Below are 22,887 nucleotides of genomic sequence, written 5' to 3'. Positions count from 1 at the left end.
ACTATTAAAAGCTGAATATTTATTTAATTAACAATTTAAGGGGTGCAAGCTCAGATGAGATCAATAATAAACGTTTAACAGTTAGAATAGCTCTTCTTTTCATCAAGGCTGCTATGTTGGAGACTATGTCCAGATGCTAACTGCTTGCTTTTTGCCCTGAGCTGAGAGTCTCAGGCTCCTTTTAGGGTGCCTTAATCCAGCCCAGTTATACTTGGGACAAAGCAGCCCATAATTTTAGCTTTTGACAAGAAGAGCTTGCTTGGTGCACTTCATGACACAAATTGTGCAGATGATTGTTGATTCACCTTGACAGCAGATATCAAGAGATAATAGAAACTATAGTCTTAATGGAGTTAATGCCCTTCAGAGAGGCCTCTTCTACCAAAGATGCTCGCTGTCTGTTGGACATTGAGGAAGCTAAGTACATTTATAATTAATTTACTCAGCTTAATAATTAATAATGTATTTATTCATTCATTTATTAAGTGTTTGTGCAGTCAATTACAAGTGAAAATTGAAGAAACATTGTGCATCTGTCATTTGGAAGTATTTCTTTAGCAGTGAAGTTACCTGAGTGATACCGATCAATGGATCTATGACTCAGATCCAAATACACCATGCGTGTTTCAGACTCTTAGCTCTGTTGGCCACACTTTCAGATAGTGAGAGTGAGTGTGATAAAATATAACAACATCCATCAACAGTAAAAAATCAACATTTAATCTACAGAGTTAGACAGGCAAAGTGAAGATATGGTCATACTTCATTTCTGATCTCAACAGGTTTTTAGGCACAGGGACATACATTTAAAAATATCATATATTATAGCATATATTATTCTATGTAGCATAAAACCTCTTTACCATAACAACGTATGCACTTCATCATTGGCTGTACAAAAATACATTTAAATCTTTCTCTTTCTCTGCACATTACGGGCAAGTGTATGTTTGTGTTTATGTGTATTTGTATGCATCCACGTGCAAATGTAGGTGTTCTTAATTCTATACTTGTATGTATGTCTACACTTATGTATGTATGTATGTATGTATGTATGTAACAGTATGTGTGTGTGGTCCTCTTCTTGCAGCCGTAGTTCAGCCAAAGTCGATGCGTGGCCGGTACTCAAGAACCATGGGATATGTCTGAGGGAGCAACAGAAAAAAAGATAAACTGTTTCAGTGAGATGAGAGAGATTTACTGAAAACAGGAACACACTATGGATGACCACACTATTGCTGCTGCAGGAATATGGACAGATAATAATCATCTGATAAACACTAAATCACTAAAACTAGAAGATCCTGTCTTCAGGTTAGTATTAACTGAACAGACTTTTAAAAAGTTGTTACAACATCGACAACATGTATTTTCAGCTATCATCATTACACCAACAGATGTGTTGAAATACAAACACACATATTCACACAGTAAACACTCAAAACATCAACTACTGGTAAGTAAAAAATCAAATAATACTCTGATTATTAGCCTATGAGAGACATGGCTAGGGCTTAATAACCCTGTTTACTGAGCCTCAAAATTCCTATACAATGTCATATTTGGTTGTATAATACCCAATTCAGTAACACAACCCAATATGATAAAGAGCTAAATGGTAAAAATCATCTACTCATTAAATCACCCTGAAAACTGAGCAGTAGGCAGGAATAACTTAAAAAGAGATGGATACGGTATTTTTCCCTTTTCTTAGCTCGTCTCCTCAGAGTCTTTCAGGCCAAATGAGTGTCAAATATATTTAGAAAAACTGAGTAAATATTAAGAGTTCAACATTTATCAAGTATTATATTCATTTTTGAGGCTGTGAAAGTGACTGTGCAGGATAAATCTGCAGTAGTTAGATTTGCAGGCATATCACACCAGACACATATTTTTAACTCCTGTTTGCTGAAGCTCAGGTGTCCCTGGTTCCTCTGACAGACAGAGGAAGACAGACCGGGCAGCTCCTATTTCATCTGACTTCAAACCGCAGGTTTCCTGGATTGAGAGGTAAAGAAGAATGTAAACCCGTTTCCATTTAACTGTCCAGGATCCACCTGGCTCTGTTCTGCTGGGACTGCAGCCAAGTGTCTGATGCAGAGGAGCCATAAAAGAACAGAAGAATTAAAGGCCTGGCTGCTGCTCACCCTGCTGAAGCTCAATTGAAAAGTTCATTTCCAAAATGCTATAAATCCCCTGTTTGGAAAAGCTCTGATGGCCTGAAATTTAACATTTGACATCTATGAAATACAGAGCATCTAGCATGTGGAAGTGTCAAACTTATAACAAACCACATTAGAGTTTGGGTTTGATAGTATCTTATGAAATCTGACTCTGCCTAATTATTGAATCATTTCAAGTTTCTTACCAAAATGTATTTAGGTTTAGCTCTTCATTATTGTAAAGGAAAATGAGATATCCCTGTTGAAAATTGATAGTATAGCCTATGTGTTGCTTTCCTGTTAAATTTTTTCAGATCCTACACACTGATGCTTTCAGAACAACTGATAATCTCAGATTTTTCAGCCAGAAAAGCAGAAAAGTGGTGGCCAGTATGGATGAGATCAACGCAGTTGTACAGGTTGTTGTAAATTGATTTATAGAAATACAGTGACAGGTTTTAAATGGACATAATTCTTTGATCCCAGTGGCAAATACAAACGTACGTCACTTGCTACTGATTAATTACGGGGAAAATAACCTTGATGTTATAGATATGGTTAGCATGAGGAAATAATTAAGTGAAAAAAAATGGCAATAGGATCCAAAATGATCCCATCAGAACCAAATCCTATAAGCCATGTATGACCAAGGTGAACCAAAGAAATGCAAGGTGAGTGGAAAAACCTAGGAACATCACAGGAGGCAACCCTGCTGTGCTTATATACAACTAAACTATAGCAGCAAATACAGAAGGTGGAAACATGACACCAACCATATTATGTCTGGGGAAATGTTAAATGTTTAACGTACCTGGCAAGTTGAAAAATGTTCATACTAAACGTACCAGTACAATGTTCACTGATGCCATATTTGTTCTCAACCAAAGAAATCTAATCACAAAATCTACGTGAAGCAACATTAGCATTACTAAACTTTTTTTTTTTTTTTTTTAATAATGGTTGGCCAGTGAGGTTTGTCAGGTGATCTGAACTGTGTCTTTCAAAAACATTTGCTTTTTACCTCACACTCCACAACAAACACACAGGCTCAGTAGTAACCAAAAAACAAACAAAAAAAAAATTTGAACGCAACCACAACAAAGGTTGTCTTGCATGTACAATAATTCATAACATGTCAGCAAGTAGCAATGTTTGCAACATTAAACTCCAAGACTTTTTGTGTTTTTAAATTATTGCAGCTGTGTCACTGGGTCTGTATTATACAATGTCAGTATAGCATATTATAGGACAAAACATCTTACAGGAAACCTGATGAGACAAATGCTCCCTGTGATGTTGATGTCATCATTTGTTCTGTGGCATCTTCATGGTAAATGCCACTATGTGGGCTTGTAGGTTGGTTAAATAATAGAAATGTCAACGTTGACTATTTGTACAGTCTTGCCTCAGTTGACTGTAAAACACATCAGAATCAGTCAGAGACGTGCAGCGCCCTTTTCATAAAAAATTCAAAAAGAAAAAAGGCGAGTGTTTGTGTCAAGAGCAGCTGCAAAGTGAAGAGTGTGTCTCCTGTTTTTGGAGTCTGTCTCTTATTTCTGGCAGCTTGAGGCTGCTGGTGCAGCAGAGTACAGCTGCTGTCATCTCCTCTGCTTTTCCGTATTTTGCTGCATCATGTCTCAGGAAAAAACAGAACAACACCGAATCCGATCTAACCAGTCTGTCACTGTGTCTCTGCATCTGCATCTCTGACACTCTTTCACTCAGCATTTCTGTCTCCAAAGACTTTAATTATAATGCACACATACATACTGTGCAGCTGTCAGCTAGTTTTAAGGGATTCTTTTCTGGTGTCAAATCACTGAAACGTAGAATGGTCTAATGTGCAGCACCAGCAAAACTCCATGAAGTTGAAAAAGTGAAAACTAAATTTGCTGTCAAATACTGTTTGGTACAGCCAAAAATGACAATTAACTGGTTTTGCATAGTAAATCACATTTGGGAATATGTGGTATTATGCGTATTGCCAATAAAGCATAATAATGTGTCCCCTCTGGTTTTTCAGATGGCACTAAAACTCAGAGAGTCCAAAATGTATGTCCAAAATTCCTCCTCTGGGAAACCTGAATATTCACATTTTGAATTACATGAAAATCATGATGATGATCTACTAACTGGTAAGGAAGATATTTTATTATTTTGAGATGCTGCAGTGTTACATGCTGGTAACTCAATATCATTGAGTCAGGTCAGGTCTGTAAAGTAAGTGTGGGTGGAGTGTCAGTTTCGAGGCCTGTGCAGAACTCTACTACATATACACGCATACAGTCAGTGTGAATGTTGCTACCTAGCTAAAATCAATGTATGTATAGTTGTTATATTATATATGCCAATAAACCTGGATTACAAAAACCCTCCAGCAAATAAAGCCACACAAAAATGAGCTTCTGACTTCTGGAGACAAATGCTGCACCTCAACCAGCTGTATGTTTAACACTAATAAAGCAGTGATTGACCTGGTTAATGCTGACAAAAGGGTGATGTAGAATCAAAATTATTTTCACAGTATAATACAATACAGAGGGATTGCTAACTAGTGGATACTGGTATGACAAGCAAAACTAGACAAATAGTGACGGTTGGACAACTGGGCAGGGCCATGGCATTCAGATGAAGATGCCTGTCAAGCCAGTTGTGCAAACCACTGTAGTTAAACCGAAGAGATAGCACATACAACATAGATACAGTATGTAGTCATGCCGCCAGGTATCTATATTTGGGAGAGAGTAGGATTTATAGGCAGCAGAAGGTAAGTCAGAATGTCTTTTTCTTTTATAGCCAGAGAAAAATGAGACATTCCACTTGGATTCAATAAAATATTGGCCAGCCTGGCCACAAGTGTTCATCTTTTGAAATGTGCAGACTGAAGCACTGGACGAAACATGGATAGTTTGGGCCCAAAGCCCATATATTGTACAGTAAAATAAGAACTTGTGCATGTCACAACAATGTCATAAGCTTTACACAAAGCTGGCCTGTACGGCAGGTTGGGAAGAAAGATGCCTTTTCTGAAAAAGTGCCACATACAATCTCGTTTGTGCTATGCAAAAACACACCTAAAACATTCTTATGTAGCAACAGGTGTTATGGACTCCAAATGGTCTGTTTGTTGACAAACAGCACATCACCCAAAAAAATTCACCATACTAACTGTAAAGCATGTAGAAAACTGGGCAAGTTATTAATCTTCCAACACGACAACAACTGCCAAAAGAACAACATGGTGGCTTGAGGATAAGAAGCTGAATATCCCTTAGTGGCCAATTCAGAGCGCTGACTTAAATCCAACTCAAAATCCATTGATGGACCTGAAGGAAGCAGTCCACTGCTGCTCAGCACAGAATTTCACTGAAGTTGAAGAATTCTACAAGGGAGAATGTGCAAAATCTAGGAATGCTAAGCCAATTGAGACATATCCAAACAGATTGATGTAATCAAAGCAAAAGGTGGCTCTATAAAGTCTGAAATCAGGGGACTAATGACTTTTCTAACCCTGATGTTCTAGATATTTTTCAGAACAGTCACCTTTTTTGTTAGTTTAATGCAGTATGGGCAAATCTGTGAAAAAAGCTGGGGGAAAAAGTTTTTGAAATGGGTTGAAATGGGATTTAACAGTAAATAACAACTCAAAGCACAACAAAGGTAGCATGATGTTCATACAGAGCCACAAAACCTCATAGAGAGGTGTCTGGGGGAATGGATGGGTTCTTTTTCCTTTTCCTATAATCAACACTGGTTTATATTAACTCTAACTAAGCTATTTTTGTGGCTAAATCTAACCAAACATTATCCAAAGTGGCAGCAGATCAGCAGATCAACGATGTATTTTGTTGTGTAGTTTGGAAATTTAGTCAGCCATTTTATTAAAATTAGATTTTCTGATCTGACTCGCACAGGAACAGGATACTTCTTTTTGCAACTTTCATGATTGTCCAGGTTTTTCTGAACTAACCTAATTTCTCTGATTAGACTGCTCCTGTTTTTAACCAATGCACAAAGTTCCTCCTATCTCAGCATTAAACTGGGAAGAACAAAAAAAACTATACAAGTGACATAGGAGGAATGTGTAGTCATTTCTTAGGAAAACGAGATGTAAAGTGTTCAGTTTTTCTCTGTCCTAGTGACACCCTCTATCAATTGACCCCCCTAATTGGACAAGGAAAAACTCCCCAAAACTCCCCTTTGACAGAAAGAAAAAAATGCTTTCGGCTTTCTCAGGATGGAGCACTTGCTTGAAGGTGTTTAGGAAAAAGTTTTGGGTTTCACTTTTGAGTTTTGTTCCATCACTCAGGCCAAAAGCTTTCCTGCCTCTGAATGAACACTGCCAACACCTGAATCTAATTTGTGTTAACGAAGTGAATCCACTGCTTCTCTATTACAGGAGTGATGGAACAACTCTTAAAAAAATGTGCTTACTTTTTGTAAACTAATCTGAAAGGCAGATTTGACTGAGTGTCTCTGTCTATCCAACTTGACTGTCAGCGACCATGTAGCATTTAGACTATGTTGTTTAGACGCTTTCAGGTCAGATGTCTCTGTCCTCTCTATCACCTCCTACCTCTCCTTATCTATTGCCACAATCAAGACTGACAAAACAAAATTAATATTAGACCATTTTGTAGACCACATATAAGCATAATGTGCCTTTATTGTGCAGTCCAAAATATTTCACATTATTCTTATTACTTGCTGAATCTTATGGTGTTAAACAAATGAAATAGATTTTAGTAGCCTCAGCCCAACCACACATGGGACCCCCATCAATAATGTTACACTGTGTGGGGAGTGATAGGATAATAGGAAAAATGCCTACAAAGCAGCAATTAAATTTATTCCAAAACATGTTTGCCAAGGCAAATTAATAATTGCTTTGGTTTTTGAAAGAGACAGGGTTGCTGGGACAAATGATTGTAATGCTATTTAACTAGTGACAGATGTTATCCAAATAGAGCTACAACATCTTTTTGGAATAAAATGTTGACTGTTTAACAGAAATCAACCAAATGCCTTAATTTCTGAATGGAAAGCATATCAATAACAGACCTCTGAATTTGTTTTTTACCCAGGAAGAATAGTATGGCATTTTCCTGTTTGATTTTGAGTACTTAAAATCACCATGGTAGCAATCAGAAGGCAGTTTCCTGTTCTGACTAAGCGACATCCCGAGAGGTAACAGATTAATTTGTGTACGCTCCCATGTGAGTTCAGCCGTCCTGACTGGCCTCTGGGTGTCTCGACATTATGGGGAGAAAATGAAGCCAAGCTGTGGAGTTGTCAGAAGGATGAGACTGATGAATGACTTGTATCTTCTTTCTCTCCCTTCTCTATCCCCCATTCCTGACTCTCATGCTTCGTGTCTGTCTCTCTCGCCCTCTCTGTCAGTCTTCTCCTTATTTTGTCCTTATCCAGACCGGGTGCAAACAGGATTCAAAAATAATTTCTTGGCATTTATCCTTCTGACTCACCAGTCAGGACACAAATAATTCTGACAGACTGATTTCTGGTTCTTGTTTTGGATCATCGGGGGTGGGTGGGTGGGGGGGACTGGAGGTGGAGGAAACACTGACACATGAGAGGGTTTTGCTCATAGTGGCACTGGATCATAAAAAATACATGTAACAGTGTTTTACCTTGAGCAAGCCCTCTTCATCAGTTCAATTTTAGATTGAACACATTCAAATTCTGAACATTCACTCAGAGTCAACATGACTTTGCCATGAACTCTGGAGACATGGCGCAAGTGTCCCTATAGGAGTACTTGTATAAACATCATAATCTGATCATTGACTTTGTTCATTTGCAGGTCAAAGTGCACCTAAAGTGTAAAACTGGGCTAAAAAAGGTTGAAAAGTGATTTGTTAGAGGTCTAGGTTACAATATAACCATTGTTTTATGAGCATCATATGTGCAACAAGTCCTAACCTACTACTGCTGTTGTAGCAGCTATTATATGTAAGATGTCTACATGTCAACCAAATATAGGCTAGTTTTAACCCACATTTCAGCATCTAAAATCCAGTTTGAAAAACATTGACTTTCCTTTCCCTTCTGTGGCAAACTGTACTCACCCAGAACCATAAAACTTGGTTAAACTAGGTCTTCAGTTCCACATGCTAAGCAGGACTGAAAACAGTAGGACTGAAGAGATCATATATAACGTCGCTCTGATCTGTGGTTTGGACGCCTCTCAGCCTTTTTCTGCTGCGTATCATCAATAAAAGTCTATTTCACGGTAATCGCTAGTGTATTACTTGGAGGGATTACTTGCCAGAGCTGTGCACTTTGAATGATTTGTTTTACTGTCCTAAGTCCTGTAACATAATGTTAACACAATGTGTGTCCACAACTCTCCATATGGGATTAAGGCCCAAATGGAAAATGACATGGTTTACAATTCTGACAATCTGTGCACACGCAACAGACAATCTGTACTTCCTTATTACATAAGAGGGATGTCAAGTCAAACTGAATGAATAAGATCAAACAATGTGTTGTTGGAAAACAGGCAGAAGAATTCTTTTTGTTTTATGGCTCATTAGTATTATACTGGGACCTCATTTAAGTAACAACTTAAAAGAAATGTTGCCTTTTCTTACAAGGTTGGATTGCATAGTTTTCTGGTCATTATGCAGTATGATTACATAATGACTGGGATTAATAATTCAACATGCAGTTTTTTCTTCTTTTTCCATCTACTCTTACTGCACAATGAAACACCCCACAATGACATTTTTGAGCTCTGGAAAATAAGGATTAAGCCAATAAATTTTTAAAAAGACTCCTGTTTGTGGGAAGTTATGTGAAAGAAAATGACTGTATTTAATACATATTATCCCTTGAGGCAGACATGTGAGCACAGCTGGAGCTGAGAAGCAACATATTTTATATGTCTCTCATTTCATACTGAGTTCCTTTCCCCCTGGTCCTCCTCCCCCTTATAATTCTCCTCTCCTCCTGATCCTGGTATCTGATGCCTCCTGTGGTGCCAGCTGTCTGTGCTCCTCAGTCGCCGAAGTGGATGGGACTTTTCATTGGCTTGTCATTGAAAAATGCACGCAGATCACTGAGCACAGGAATGTATGTGCTTACACACAAGCAAGCACTTACACTGTAGATCAAGATCATGAACACACACACTGGCCCACTGAACCACAGGACCAGTGACCCTGAAGCCCGAGGCTAAGAGCGCTGGCATACTTCTATCTTTGTGAGGCCCAATTAAGCTTTTATATAAGTGAGGACATTTTATTAAATCCTTGTCTCTTTAAAGAGCTGTATGAAGTCTTTGTTTCAGGGTTAAGGCTAGAATTAGGTTTCAGGTAAGGGTTGGGTTTAGGCTGAGTGTTGTGACGGTTTAAGTAGGAGTTACGGTTCTCACTGTGTTTTTTGTATGTGTCTGTGTATGTTGTCAGATTCTCATTTGCCAAAGCTCGCCGCCATATCATAGAATTTGTTTATCTCTATTTCCAGGACACAGGAAACTCTGTCTTAGTTTTTCCTGTTTTTCAGTTTTTCTCAGTTTCAGTCAGTTTTGCATTTCCTTTGTTGACTACTTAAGTCTGCTCCATTGAATCCTTGAATCTACTCTATTTTTTCAATAACTACAGAGCAGTTTTGACTATTATTCATATTGGTTACAATGCACATTATTCAACAGGTTTCTAAAATTCCCCAAAATAGACAAAATTATCTGCAACAACAAAGAGAATGTGGAAGTCAAACTAAAATGCGAAAAGTTGTCAGCTAGAAATCTGAAAAAACAAAAAGCTGCACAGATTTACTTCAGTGTGCATTATGACCTTCTGAGAGTACAGAGTTCAGAGTGGTGTGTTCAGAGTGAGTAAATATTTAAGACATTACTGTTTATAGGATTAGGGTTAAGGTGAAGCTTTGGCCTGAGAGGTACAGTAAAGTAAAAGGAAGTTAAACTTTCTTTGAAACTGACCGGCTCTAAAATTCCATCAATTTATACTAACACAATAACAACAACAACAACACAAAGACAGACTGTGAAACATCTCCTTCCATTCAGTTTGAAGTTAGAGTTCCTCCTTTTATAGAATCTGAGTCATGAAAGATTCTTGGAAGAGAAACTTTCTTCGTGCAAAAACAATTTAGAGCTGAATAGAGAACTCATTCAACCAGTCCTAGTTTTTACACATGCATTCACACACAACATACACACACATACGCACACGCCACACACACACACACACAGATGTGCTCATTCTGAGAACATTCTGTTTATTTACTTTCATTCTGACCCTAACCTAATCATACTGAAACTTCTGCCTGCCTAACCCTGACCCTAATCTTTATTCGAGCCTAATTTTATACCTTAACCTAAACATGTACGGTACAACAAGTCACGGTCCAGTATATTCCATGGTTTTGGACATTATTGCAACAACCCTAAATGTATAAGGTTAGACCTTTTTCTATTCATTTTGAATCGAACTGTAGTGCAAGTTACAGGTTTATCCACCTAATGTTGTGTAGTCCCCCCTAAGGTAGCTGATCTACCCTGTAGTGTATTAACTAGTAAAACATTAAACCGTTTGCATACACTCTCATATAGGTCATATATTTATGTAGGGTTGATAAAAAACAAAAGGCAGTAGTTCTCAAGTGGCTACAAAACATGAAAAGTTAAATGCCACATGCTTCTGTAATGTTTTTAGCTCCGTCTGCTTTCCTGTTTTGTTTTGGCTGCTGGAGATTGCCAAATCTGGGTGTTTCTGCATTCATCCCTTACAACTACCTACAACATCGACACACCATCCTCATCCAATCCGCCACTTGTGTCTCAATTGTTGCTGTAGTTTACTTGGAATCCAACATTTTTTCACACAGCAAATTTGAAAGAAGCAGACAGGTCCTTTAGCTCCTATTGCCATAGTGTGACTGGCGCAGCTGGACGCCAATTAGCTTGAGCTAGACTTAGAATGGCATGTTGCTAACTCATTAACAGCTTACAGCTTAAGGTTTCTGGTTGAAACTTGTATTTGTAAAATTTGGTTCCGCATTACAGTCAGAAATCTTTGCACACAGGCCACCATGTATTCTCCGCACGACTGCATGCATCAAGTCGTAACACCTGTGCAGTGACAGTTAGGGACAACTACATGTACCCTAATACTCCTTGTGTTAAACATTAAATAAGGGTTTAAAGTTATGGGGAAGTGCTTTTAGTTTCTATTTGTGGAGGTGAGTCCCCACAGTGTAAGGGAATGCAGAACACACACCCCCAAAAACCCCAAAAACATAATTTCCTGTACCAATGCATCTACACATTAGCATGCAAACATGCACACATAAACAGGAAGTGAGGGTGACAGTCTTACATTCTCTCCATGTAGCCTCCATCGGGTCATGTAGATGAACTCCAGAGTGTGATCTCTGCCCATGATCTCTCCATTACACAGCACATCCAGCTGGAAAAAAATATCAGAAATAAGTACAATGTAAATATAAGCAAAATGAAAGAAGAAACAGAAACTGCTTCATTTTATATTGGGGTCAAGATGACAATGTCATGCAAAAATCTGTCAAATCATGACAAGAAAGAAAATAACAACAGAAACAAAAATAGCAAACAAAATCAAAAGGATCTCAGTCCTAATGCACAACATGAAGGCAAAGGGGAAGTTCACTGTGGTAATGAGTGGGAGGCTGCACTGAAAGTGTGTTACACCAGTTTTAGCCTGGATTGCAGCAAATGGGGAAGCCAGCAGTTTTTAGCATCTGATAAAGGTGACTGATGATAGTGATAACAAGGAACAGATTATTAATGAGCTTCACACCAACTGGTTTCAGAGACAAAGTTAATCTGGTTAGAGTTTGAGTTTAACTTCCTCTTTGTGGCCTCATGCTAAAGTTCCTGCACAGAGGTCTCTGTTTCTCATACACCATATGGAGTTTTGAGGAGGTTAGTTTTTCAGATATTTTATTTGTTTATTTGTTTGTTTTATTAAAGCTGAAACTTGTAAGTTATTTTAACTAATGTAATTTTATGTCATCTGCATGGAGTGTTATTAGATGTTCACAATTGTACTGGTTGGACTTGCTCTCTATTCAGCTAATTCAGACCAGGTATACATCTTCATGGAGGTTTAGATGTACTGTTTCCAAGCTTTTTAGCAAAGCTATTTCATCCAGTTGATATCTACCATTTCAGCTAAGCTAAGCAATTCTGACTGAGCAATATACGTGAAAATAAGCAAGTTAAAAAAAAAAAGTTTGCCAAATGAATTCAAAGCTATGTTGCTTTGCTATGCTATATATCTCTGAGAAGGACCGAAGATTCTGAGCTGGAGGACTGACTCTGTTCCTTACCTCATATGAGCTAGGCAGCTTTAGTTTAAGACTGAGAAACTTCTTAATTGTTCCCACAGTGACTCTACTGGAGCAGCGGATGAACCTCTTCATCAAATCCTAATTGGGCAAAAGACAAATTTGATTACACCCTGATTTAATGATAGAAGCATTTACAAGATGAATGTAGATTTTTCCAAGAAAAAACCTCAAAACAATCAAAGCTTTACAAGGGACCATCTTATAAACCTGGGACCATTTACCAACCAAGCAGAGGCCCAATGAAATTTTTCCTGAAACTGTAACCTGTAAGGATCTGTTTTATGTGTGTGTGATAAAGTTATACTGAACAGAATTTCTTATCATTAATTAAAATGCACACACTGTGACAGTGCTCTCCCCTGACTGTCCCGTGTTACGTAGGCAGTCCAGACAGATGGCTATTTGAGGATCACTTCTGTGGTAGTCGTCATCGCCACCACCATCACCATCGTCACCATCACCATCACCGCCGTCGCCTCCAACATCGGGCAGCCCAAGCCTCTGACATCTCAGGTTTTCTGCTGTGGTTTGAGACAGACATTCACAAACACAATGCCACTGAGTGATGCTACTTACTGAGACAAACACTTTACAGTTAGCTTATAGGCAGCAAGGTATCAAACAAAACACCATTAAGAAGTGTCCATTAAAATTCAATTAGTTTATTAAACATGTATATTAAGATATTAAGATGTCTTAATAATTAAGATTAAAAGGTTATACATGATGAATTATTGCCCCATATGAAGAACAATACAAGCCCTGTTTGCACAGGAAGAATGAACAGGAAATTCCCTTAAATCAGTGCTGTCCCAGCTTTACATGACAAGCTCAAAATCTTGTTAATCACATGCTGATGAATCAAAACTTCATCAAAAACTCCCCTAATCTATTGATTTCACCTCTGCCTACTCTAATAACGAAATGAAAAAGACAGAAACTGTGAATCAGAAGCAAAAAAAAAAAAAAAAAAAAAGAAACGAAAATGGTGTTTTATCTACACAGAATGTTACTCATTCCAAAGCAGAAGGTTCATAACGAGGGTGCTACAAACACATTTCAAAATGCAGATCATATTGCTCAGTCGTATTCACAGTCTGAATGATAAACAGCTTACCTTGGCCATTTTCTTTCGGCTGGTTCTTCCTCCAGAATTCAAGTTCTTGCTGTTCCTCTTCTAGTTCACATGAACAACAGATAAAGGAAGGACAGTGTTAACAAACAGTGCAGAGACACAAAAAGCATTCAGATATAATGAGTTTCTACAAAGACAGAAGAGTGATTTTGATATTGCTTTAGGTATTACAGTGACTGAAATCCTGTCCATATAAAGACACGTTCTACAATACTTATCTATGTTTAAAAAAAAACTCAGAAATGGAAGAGACCTAAAGGCTACAGTTTCCCTTCTATCCAAGCGACAGGTCTTGGCCTTGGCATAACTGATTTATAGGCTAGGGATGATGTTGCCTAATATGAGCCACTTGAAGTAATTATACAGTGGCTACAAAAAAAAAACTGTCTAGGTACAAGGTAGCAATTGCCTAATATCTTATCCACAACAACCCAGTTTGGAGCTATCGTGGAATCGTTTTACCAAAAAGCACCTAGACAAGACATACTGAATACTGATGCAGTTCTGGAATTCAAATTTGTGATGAGTCAGTCATCAGGTCATACTGATAGCTCAGTCAATAAAATGTGTTAAATGAACACTCAAAAGAAAAGTTTCAGTAAGTCAAAGGATGTAGAGAAAGCCACAGGCTAGCTTGATCTGAAATGCAAATATCTCTGTATGGATGTGACACATGTCTGATGAAGAAAAAAACAACTACTCTACTCTTCTCTAAACCATACAACAGAATTCATATGAGGCTGATTTTTACACCACTTGGCTGAGCAGTGCGAGCGCCACAAAAATATATGATGTTTGTTCCATTTCTCGGCTGCCAGAGCGCTCTGTCAGCGGAGGTGAAGTTATGGAGTCATAAAATTATAGTGCCATCACAGCTTTAGTTAGACATGTTGACTTGGCTCCTCGTTGGCCCTGCTGCAGAGAGAGGGTTGTACATCTTCATCTTGTTTTAAACTCCTGAGCGTCCACCTCTCGAAAAATAATGTGACACTGACAAATGAATACTTCACTGATGTCAGCAGGAGCTCCCTTCCATCTTTTAAGAAGATCTGTTAAACTGCAGAGCAGCACTGAAAGAGCAGGTGGAGATTTTCTTTTGCTCAAGATCACTTCAGTAGGGTGGATGCTTTTCGGCTATGCGGGTTTGAACCCTGGTCTGTCATGCAAAAGCCATCAGATCTGATAAATTACTAGCTTTGCTCAGCATAGTATGTAAGTTTACTCTACTGTGTCCTACCATTCACAGAAGCTGGCAAGGGTTTTAAAAATCTGGGTGAATATTAACCATAGTCACATGGACACTGTTCTACAGAAAAATTACCAGGAAGAGAATATGTCTGGATAATGTACATGTGTGTGCTGACTCTGCAAAACTTGGACTAAATTATTGCTAGGTTGCTGCTAAGAAGTTGTCAGTGAGTTGCTGCGTTACTTTTAAGGGTTGTTGTTAAAGTTTTGCTAAGTGGTAACTGTCTGTTCTTGATGATTATTAGAGTGTTGCTAGGTAGTTGCTAGGGTCTTTCAGCTACAGCATTCCCGGTGATGGCATTGCCAAATGGATACTAAGGTGTTGATTTTGAGAATGTTGCGTAATAGCTGCTGGGGTGTTTCTCTGTGTTTAGCAACATCCTGGCAGGACGCTGTTTTTCTGTGTTTTTATGGAACAGCTAACATCAGAAATAGCAACCATAGCTCACTTCTCCTCAATGACCCTCATTTATCAATGTATCATATGTGTATGTGATACTAAAAACAATTGGTGGGATAGTTAGAAAAACAAAACAAAAAAAAAAACAAACAAAAAAAAGCTACAACTTAAATGTCACCAAATAGATTACTTGATGCTTTGTGTATATACCTGTTAACCCTGAATACTCTGAAAAGGTGTTGTGCGATTGTTTTTCTTCTTGCCCACGTGTAATTTAGCATTTCCCATTTGGTTAATGCATATAATTCACTGTGGGGTCACAACATTGTTGCAAGCGTGCATGCTGTAGGCCGTGTGTGCATAGAAATAAATTCTTTGCACATGTTAAGATTTGTGATTGGAGTGCTGTCTTTTACTAAATTATTTTTTCCCTACCTCCCATGAACAGTCACATAATTTATCATGTGTTGCAAACTGAGGAAACAGATTGATGAAACCATCTGGCAAACTCACTTTCTCTGAGTCCAGGCACCAGCTTGAAAATGATCTCCTCCAGGGTGTTGTCCAATCTGAGATTAAGGAGAGAGGAGGGTGTGAGAAAGAGGTGAAAAAACCTGAGAGAGGTGATAAAGAGATTAAAAAATAACTCTGGACCTTATTTTCCCGTGTTTTTGGTTGTAAATGACTGATTAGTTAGTTTGTTTGTATTATTATATGGTGCTTTTGCTTATGTAAAGCATTTGTATACTACCTCCACCGATGAACAACAAACTAACAACTAACAAACGATCCATTGGATTAAAATGCAGAATTACATCCAAAAACATCAGAAAATAAGACCCAGGTTCAAAATACCAGAGTTATCCTTTAAGAAGAAGTTGCATTGGGGGAAGAAGAAGAATGAAAGAAGGTGACAAGAGTTAAGAAGGGTTTCAGAGGTAGAGAACAGTGATCAGGGAAAGGAAAGAATAAAAAATGCACATAATATGACAAAGAGAAGAATCAGGGAAAAACAGGAGGAAAACAGGACAAATGATGCATAGTTGAAGGTAGTGAGGTTTAAAAGACAGAACAGGGTAAAAGAGAAAGTAAATGACAAATTGAAAAAGAAAGTAGAATAGGATGTGGTAAATAAGACAAGAGAAGCAAAAGGAGACAAAAATATACTGAGAGGAGAGACAAGAATAATAACAGGTGGATTAACGGTGCAACTACTACAATGGAGGTGAATGGATCTAAATTTGTGTTGGTCAAATCACTGAAAATGCAATTTAGAAGACTTTGCAACAGAGTTTCTTTAACAATGAAAAGACAGAGCCTGATGGGGAAAGGTGAGAGACTGCCAACAGACCAAAAAGTTCAGTCAAAGAAAAGTGAATATGAAGCCGGAAGAAAAAGTACATCCTACCTGAGCATCTCCAGTGGGTTAGTCTCATGGACCTGAATGCCACATTTAGGACAATCATTACTATCCTCAAAGTGCTGCACAATACAGCTCTTACAGACTGCAGAGGAAATGACAAAAACATTTGGGATTAAATTAGCACTTCCAGTGACAACTCTTCGTAAAGACAGTTTAACTTCTTCTTGTTTAAGTCCAGCACAACAGATAAAAGACAGAGACCTGCCTTGAGTAACTGAGAACTGCAAGCTAGTTAGCTTGCTTGCTAACAATCTCGTTAACTCACATGGTAGTAGGTTGGCTTGCTACAGTCCCAAGCTAATACCCAACTTTCTAATGGGTTTACTAGTTAGCTTACTCTCCTTAGTGCGCACTACATACATACTCATAAATTAATATATAAACTGTCAGTCACCTTAGTACATACATGAAATGTCAGCTTCTTTAATAACAATTCTGAAAATGATAAATTATACTATTATAATGAATTGCTGCCATTTATTTTCATCCCTTGAAATGAGTGCAATGAGTGTGTTTGTGTGCATGTTTCACTCACAGGTGTGCAGGCACTCGGTGACCGTGGTCGGTTTAATCAGGTAGCCTCGACATAGGTAGCAGGTAATGAAATGATTAAAGTCTCTGACCAAGTGCTTCCTTCCGGTAGCAGCCATGTTTTGAGTTTTTTTTTTTTTTTAAGGGATGCTGCAGCAAGATACTGACCAGGAGTCAGTGTTACAGTTTGAAGCTGAAGGGAAACACCACCTTCTAGCTTTGGAGAGATGGAAAAGTTTATGTTAACAGGCTAAGTTTGCCTGCTAAAGTTCAATTATGTTTAGTTATTTTAGTTGGAAGTTGAACTAAGAGTTTGAAAGTTCACCAACACTGGCTAATGGTAGTCCAGGCTAGTGCAAGTATAGTCTTCACTATCCACAACTTCTGAGCGAGATAACTGATCCTACTGTGTAAAATCCTGCTCCATCCTTGACTCAAATTCTATTTAGCAATCAATTTTTCTTCAGGCACATCTCCCACTCAGATTTTATTCCATTTTCACTGAACCATGTTAGGCCCATTGAAATGAGAAAGACTCCAGGCTCGTCCAGTCTGTGTAGCCCTGCTTCAATCAAACACGTTTGTTATATTCCCATAATTCCCAGAGAGTAAGATTTCTCGCTTTCCCTCCCTGTCTCAGCCAAAGTGCCATTTTTAATCCATGAAGGGTCAAAGGTCAGCTGATGACTTCTGTGTAGCCGCCTTCATCCCAGAGTGTTCATTCATCACTGGAGTGCATCTGCTGTTGATGTCTTCATTCTTCTAGTGGCACATGGTGACCGAGGACTGTCTGATGGCTTTTTAACTCCCAATGAAGTCACCTGGAGAAAGTAAAACAAAAATGTAAGGGATGAACAGGATTGTGCTATGTGAATACAGTTTATAAAAGAATGGAAAGATGTATAGTCACGCACATATGCACACCTTTGCACCCACACACATATACAGCACATAAACAATAAACTGGGTATAAACTGATATTTTGGCAATTTAAAGTATATTAAAAACAATTCAAATTGATTATTTGAAATGTCTCATTATGCCAAAAGAATTATAGGAATATACCATTAAGGCAATACCTCTACCAATACTGTGGTTAGTTTTTCAGGAGTGACACTTTGCTCAGCATCTAATAGGTTTCTGAGGAAAACATGATTAATCAGTAATCAGTAAGTTGTGTCACTGACATGAAAAAAAAGCCTTCAATTTAGGGAAACAATAACCAGAGTGCCTTCGGGTGAGGATTTCAGGAACTGACTCACAGTTACTTTAAAGGTCAGTGATAAAACTTGGAGGAAACCCAAAAACTTATTAATGTCACCTTAATGACTTTCTCAGCTCTGGGGATCAGATTTTTTCAAACTGTGGATTTAATAACCCCTCACTGCCATTTGAAACTGTCATCGCACAGTCACCTCTGGCAGTGGTGCCTTCTTATTCATCCAACAAATATTAATGAAGTTTGCACATTCAGTGTAGCAGTGAGCAGTACAGTGTACTAGTCTGGGATGCAGGATAAAGAAGTTTGTTCTATAGCAACAAAAAAATATTTCTGAAGGAGTGGGAGAGAACTTCAGCCTCAGCCTCAGAACCATCAGAGTTCCAATACATGAGCCAAAATCTCTACAGCATCATTGTTTTTTTTAAAGCACTAATAGTAACTATTTTCCTCAATAGTTAAAATCCAGGAACTCATTACAAATATAACAACATGCTATAATTCTGGGTTGCTCTATTTTTAACAAAATATTTTATACATTTTCCAGAAAACTGCTGCAAATCAAGATTGACAAAGTGTTTTTCTTTCCTTATTTGCAAATTTAAGGGAAAAACACTCATTAACTCACACTTTATAGCTGTAATGGTTGTATATCTTAATTACTTTTATCTTTATGGTTTGCATTGCTGAGACAAAACATATTGTTTCTGCCTTCAAAACAACCATAATGAGCTATTTTTATTTTTTCTGGTGACCCTACTGAGAGGACATTTTCGTCATTCCTGTAATACACGACCACTACAGGAATGACAATTTTATCATCTGTCATCTATGTGGTAAACAAGGCAACTAATGATACTTTAAGGCTGTGATACGTGTGACAATTTAAAAAGAAAAAAAGAAAAACAGTATTGACTGCTGGCAGGAAATGTGATGTGATCTGTGGTCCTCAGTGTGAAGGTTGGATGCTTCACCACTCTGACCTCCTCTTAAATTGGTTTTGCTGCACTAACAACATTGTGTTTCTTTTTTTTCTTTCTTCGAAGAGACAACAGTTGTTGTTCACATGACATATAACATGAAGTCAGCAAAACACAAAAGAAGGTTTCTGGTTGTTCACTAACATACATTAATTTACTTATTTTACAGCTGTTATTCCTTGTGTATCTGCATTATCTTCTTCCTCTTTAGTATGCTTTTTTTTGGTTTTGCTCTCTCCAAGCCGTTTTGTTGTGAAGCATTTGTCACATTCAGTAATTACTATGATTGTTATTAAACAACAGTGAGATGAACATTCCTCCAACAGGATTGTAGTAGTCCTGACCTACATGCATCTGTCTCTGGATTACCATTACTATGAATAGCTAAAACTCTCCAACTTGCCCCCATTCCTTCCCCACTTTGATGGATCTGAATGAATTTTGGTTTCCCTGCTTCAAATATAGATATGAGGCTGAGTGAAAATGAAGCTTCACAGCGGTGGTTGCAAGCCCACTCAGACGTTTCGTATTTACTGTGCTTTTATAAACCATTTATTTTAATGGCAGAGTGACAGCTCTGCTGTTACAGTAAATGAAGTGAGTGAGCCAGTAAATGTTTGTGAATGTAGGATTAGGCACTGTTCTCAGGTCTGATTCATTCCCTTTGTAAACACTCAGCGGTCTCTCCATTACTTGATAACAGGCTACCAACAAATACTAATCGTCATGCAAATGAGCACAATAACAGTTACTGAATACACTGTTTGTTTGGCTGGCAGGGTGTATTTATTCACCCCATCCAACATTTCATATGAGTTGGACACTTCTTACTGAGATGTTTGTTGTAAATTTCCCTGATATGCAATTAATGTCAGAGTTAAAATGAGTCACACAATTTTAGTGGGTTGACCTATGACAACTCCATCACACTGGAACATCATTTACAGCAATATATAATTCCAAAAGTAAACAACCTTGCATAAATTCATACAGACACACTGTAGGTTACTGTGGGAGCATCAGAGGTTTGTGGTTCATACATGAATACTGTATAGTATGGTGTCAAAATAGCAGACAATGCTACTGTTATTATTTCAAATTACATAAAATGTATGGCTGCAACATGAAAATTTTCTCAGTCAAAAGTAAAAAGACTAAATAAACTGACTATGTTATGAGATATTATTTTATTATTAATTTATACTTATAAGACATGCAATCTAAACACTGTGCCAAGCCTTGTATAAAACATGACTCTACAGCTCCAACAAACTCAATTCTTGTAACCCTTAAGAGTACTGTGATGAGGCTGCTATAGAGCTGTACAATTTCACATTGAATAAATAACTCATAATTTTGAGTTACTGGGTAAAACTCATCCTTTGTGTTCATTTTGACAATGCACTAAGCTAATTATGACACACTGTCTAACATATTTAATAAAGGCATCATTATTGTTAGATACTAAGTCATTATTCTGACATCATCATATATTAGAGCTATGAAACATTTTAATATCATTTCTAAACCTCTGGTTGATTGTTGATCAGTTCATAGTCTATGTGCAGTACAGGCACCTGCCAAATGAATCATTCAAATGTAACTGTTGATGTAGTTTTAAAGTTCCTATTCTGTGGCATTATCTTATTGGATCACACTGTACCTGTTATTTTATCCACCTGCTGTATGCACACTAAATGTTGCTCCCAACAGAAGAAGCTTATTTTAAGTATGGGATTTTTTTCAATTACTTTTGGTAGGGGGTGCACTTTATTCTTATAAACAACTTCCATCATTTTGAAATTACGTCACAGGAACTGCATGTGGTCATGCTGTGTGAACGTCAGGTGTGTGAACAGTGTTGGACACATGCAGAGCTGGATTCAGACAGCTTACTCACTGCAGAAACAAACTACAGACAGAGGAAACTGTGTACTTCACTCCATGGCTCCCCGCTTCATTCAGCGTGGGTCGCTTTTATGCTAGAAAAATCTCAAGTGCGCAGCTCAGAAATCCCCCTCAATGTCCGTCAATGAGCCACGCTAACGCGCACACGCGCGCGCGCACACAGGCAGGCGTGTTATTTATTCACACAGTGGATCTGCTTATCTCATCGTTAACGCGCGTCACGGTCTACGTCACCTGTGTCAAAACAACATCAATGGACGACACATGCACATTACAGTGACACACAGCGATATATAATACGTGCCCAAAAGCTTGTGTACACGTACGCGCGCGAACAAACGCGCACGTCGCAGCTCGTTACTGTATAACCATCTATCCACACACACACAACCTACACACACATAGACACACGCACGCAGCACGTATCGACAGTAAAAGTTGCAGAGCTTCATGTCACGGCCATTAAACGACACAAACGGAAGGCGCAACGCACGCGGGTTATTTACCGTTTGCGTGAACATACCGTAATCCTGCACGTGAGTGTGCACGGCGACGCACTTTGCGTTTCTGGAGAGAGAGCGAGAGAAGGGGGAGGGAGGGGGTAGGGAGAGAGAGAGGAGGTCCAGCCAGCAGCGTCAAAGTTTGGCTGTAACGTAACGCAACCGACGTCTGCTGATGAATTCACCAACCGCGCAGAAATAATCAGAAATAATAACACATTCCTCACCTCCGTCCTCACTTTCCCCTCTGCCCCTCCGGACTTATGGATGCCGCGGTTGGGTAGGAATGTCCACCATGACACTGCCGGGTCCTCCCGTTCAGTCTGGTCCGCGTACTGGATGAGGAGAGAACACGGAACTGGTCGGCTCGGCTCTGCCCCAGTCCGCCCAGCAGCCAGGCAGGCAGGCAGGCAGGCAGGCAAGCAGGCAGGCAGCAGAGAGCAGCGGTGGGCGGGGAGCCACCAGGCAGGCAGGCAGGCAGGCAGGCAAACAGGCAGGCAGGGCTCGGAAACTGAAAGCAATTGTGTAACTGAGTGACTATTGGCCTACAAGACACACACGTACACACACAGAGAGTACGCGGTGTGTGCTGTGTGTAGTGATGACACAGCAGACATCTACACATGACATCTATTGCATGTCTGTCCGTCCGGGAAGACAGATCCTCCCTCTGTTGCTCTTCTTGAGGTTTCTTCAGTTTTCCCTCTTAAAAAAAATCATTGATTTATTTATTTTGGAAGAGTTTTTCCTCGTCTGAATCGAGAGGAGATATTATCCTAATGCTATAACGATTGTTAAGCCCTTTTAGGCAAATTTGTGATTTGTTATTTAGGGCCGTAAAATTTGACCTGACATGTCCAGGGAAGGATCCCAGTCACTGCGACTCAGTTTAATCAGCTGCTCAGACTGAATGACCGATGTTACTGCAAAGTCTGATTTGGTTTCACCTCCATGCAATTTTTTTTTTTTTAACTTATTCAGCACTAACTGTAAAAACAACTACTTCT

General features: G+C 38.7%; 1 protein-coding gene across 2 annotated transcripts; it reads right to left on the bottom strand.

Annotated features, from left to right (window-relative positions):
* Window positions 1-699: 699 nt before the first annotated feature.
* pcgf5a (polycomb group ring finger 5a) lies at window positions 700-22,466 on the bottom strand. Of its 2 annotated transcripts, none has more exons than XM_018660806.2 (9): window positions 22,108-22,466; window positions 17,278-18,094; window positions 16,728-16,824; window positions 15,833-15,888; window positions 13,654-13,713; window positions 12,879-13,054; window positions 12,516-12,614; window positions 11,525-11,614; window positions 700-1,145 (listed from the first exon to the last, which is right to left on the bottom strand). In XM_018660806.2, the coding sequence occupies exons 2-9, from the start codon at window positions 17,390-17,392 to the stop codon at window positions 1,098-1,100; spliced, it is 741 nt and encodes a 246-aa protein (XP_018516322.1). In that variant the 5' UTR covers window positions 17,393-18,094; window positions 22,108-22,466; the 3' UTR covers window positions 700-1,097. The 2 variants fall into 2 exon arrangements, with proteins under 2 accessions (XP_018516322.1, XP_018516320.1); XM_018660804.2 differs by having other exon boundaries at window positions 12,879-13,057; window positions 22,108-22,458.
* Window positions 22,467-22,887: the final 421 nt, after the last annotated feature.

Source organism: Lates calcarifer, linkage group LG16_LG22, assembly GCF_001640805.2.
Source record: "Lates calcarifer isolate ASB-BC8 linkage group LG16_LG22, TLL_Latcal_v3, whole genome shotgun sequence".
In the NCBI taxonomy this organism is placed as follows: Eukaryota; Metazoa; Chordata; class Actinopteri; family Centropomidae; genus Lates; species Lates calcarifer.
Note: the sequence above shows the minus strand (reverse complement) of the source record. Positions and strands in the feature narration are given on the sequence as shown.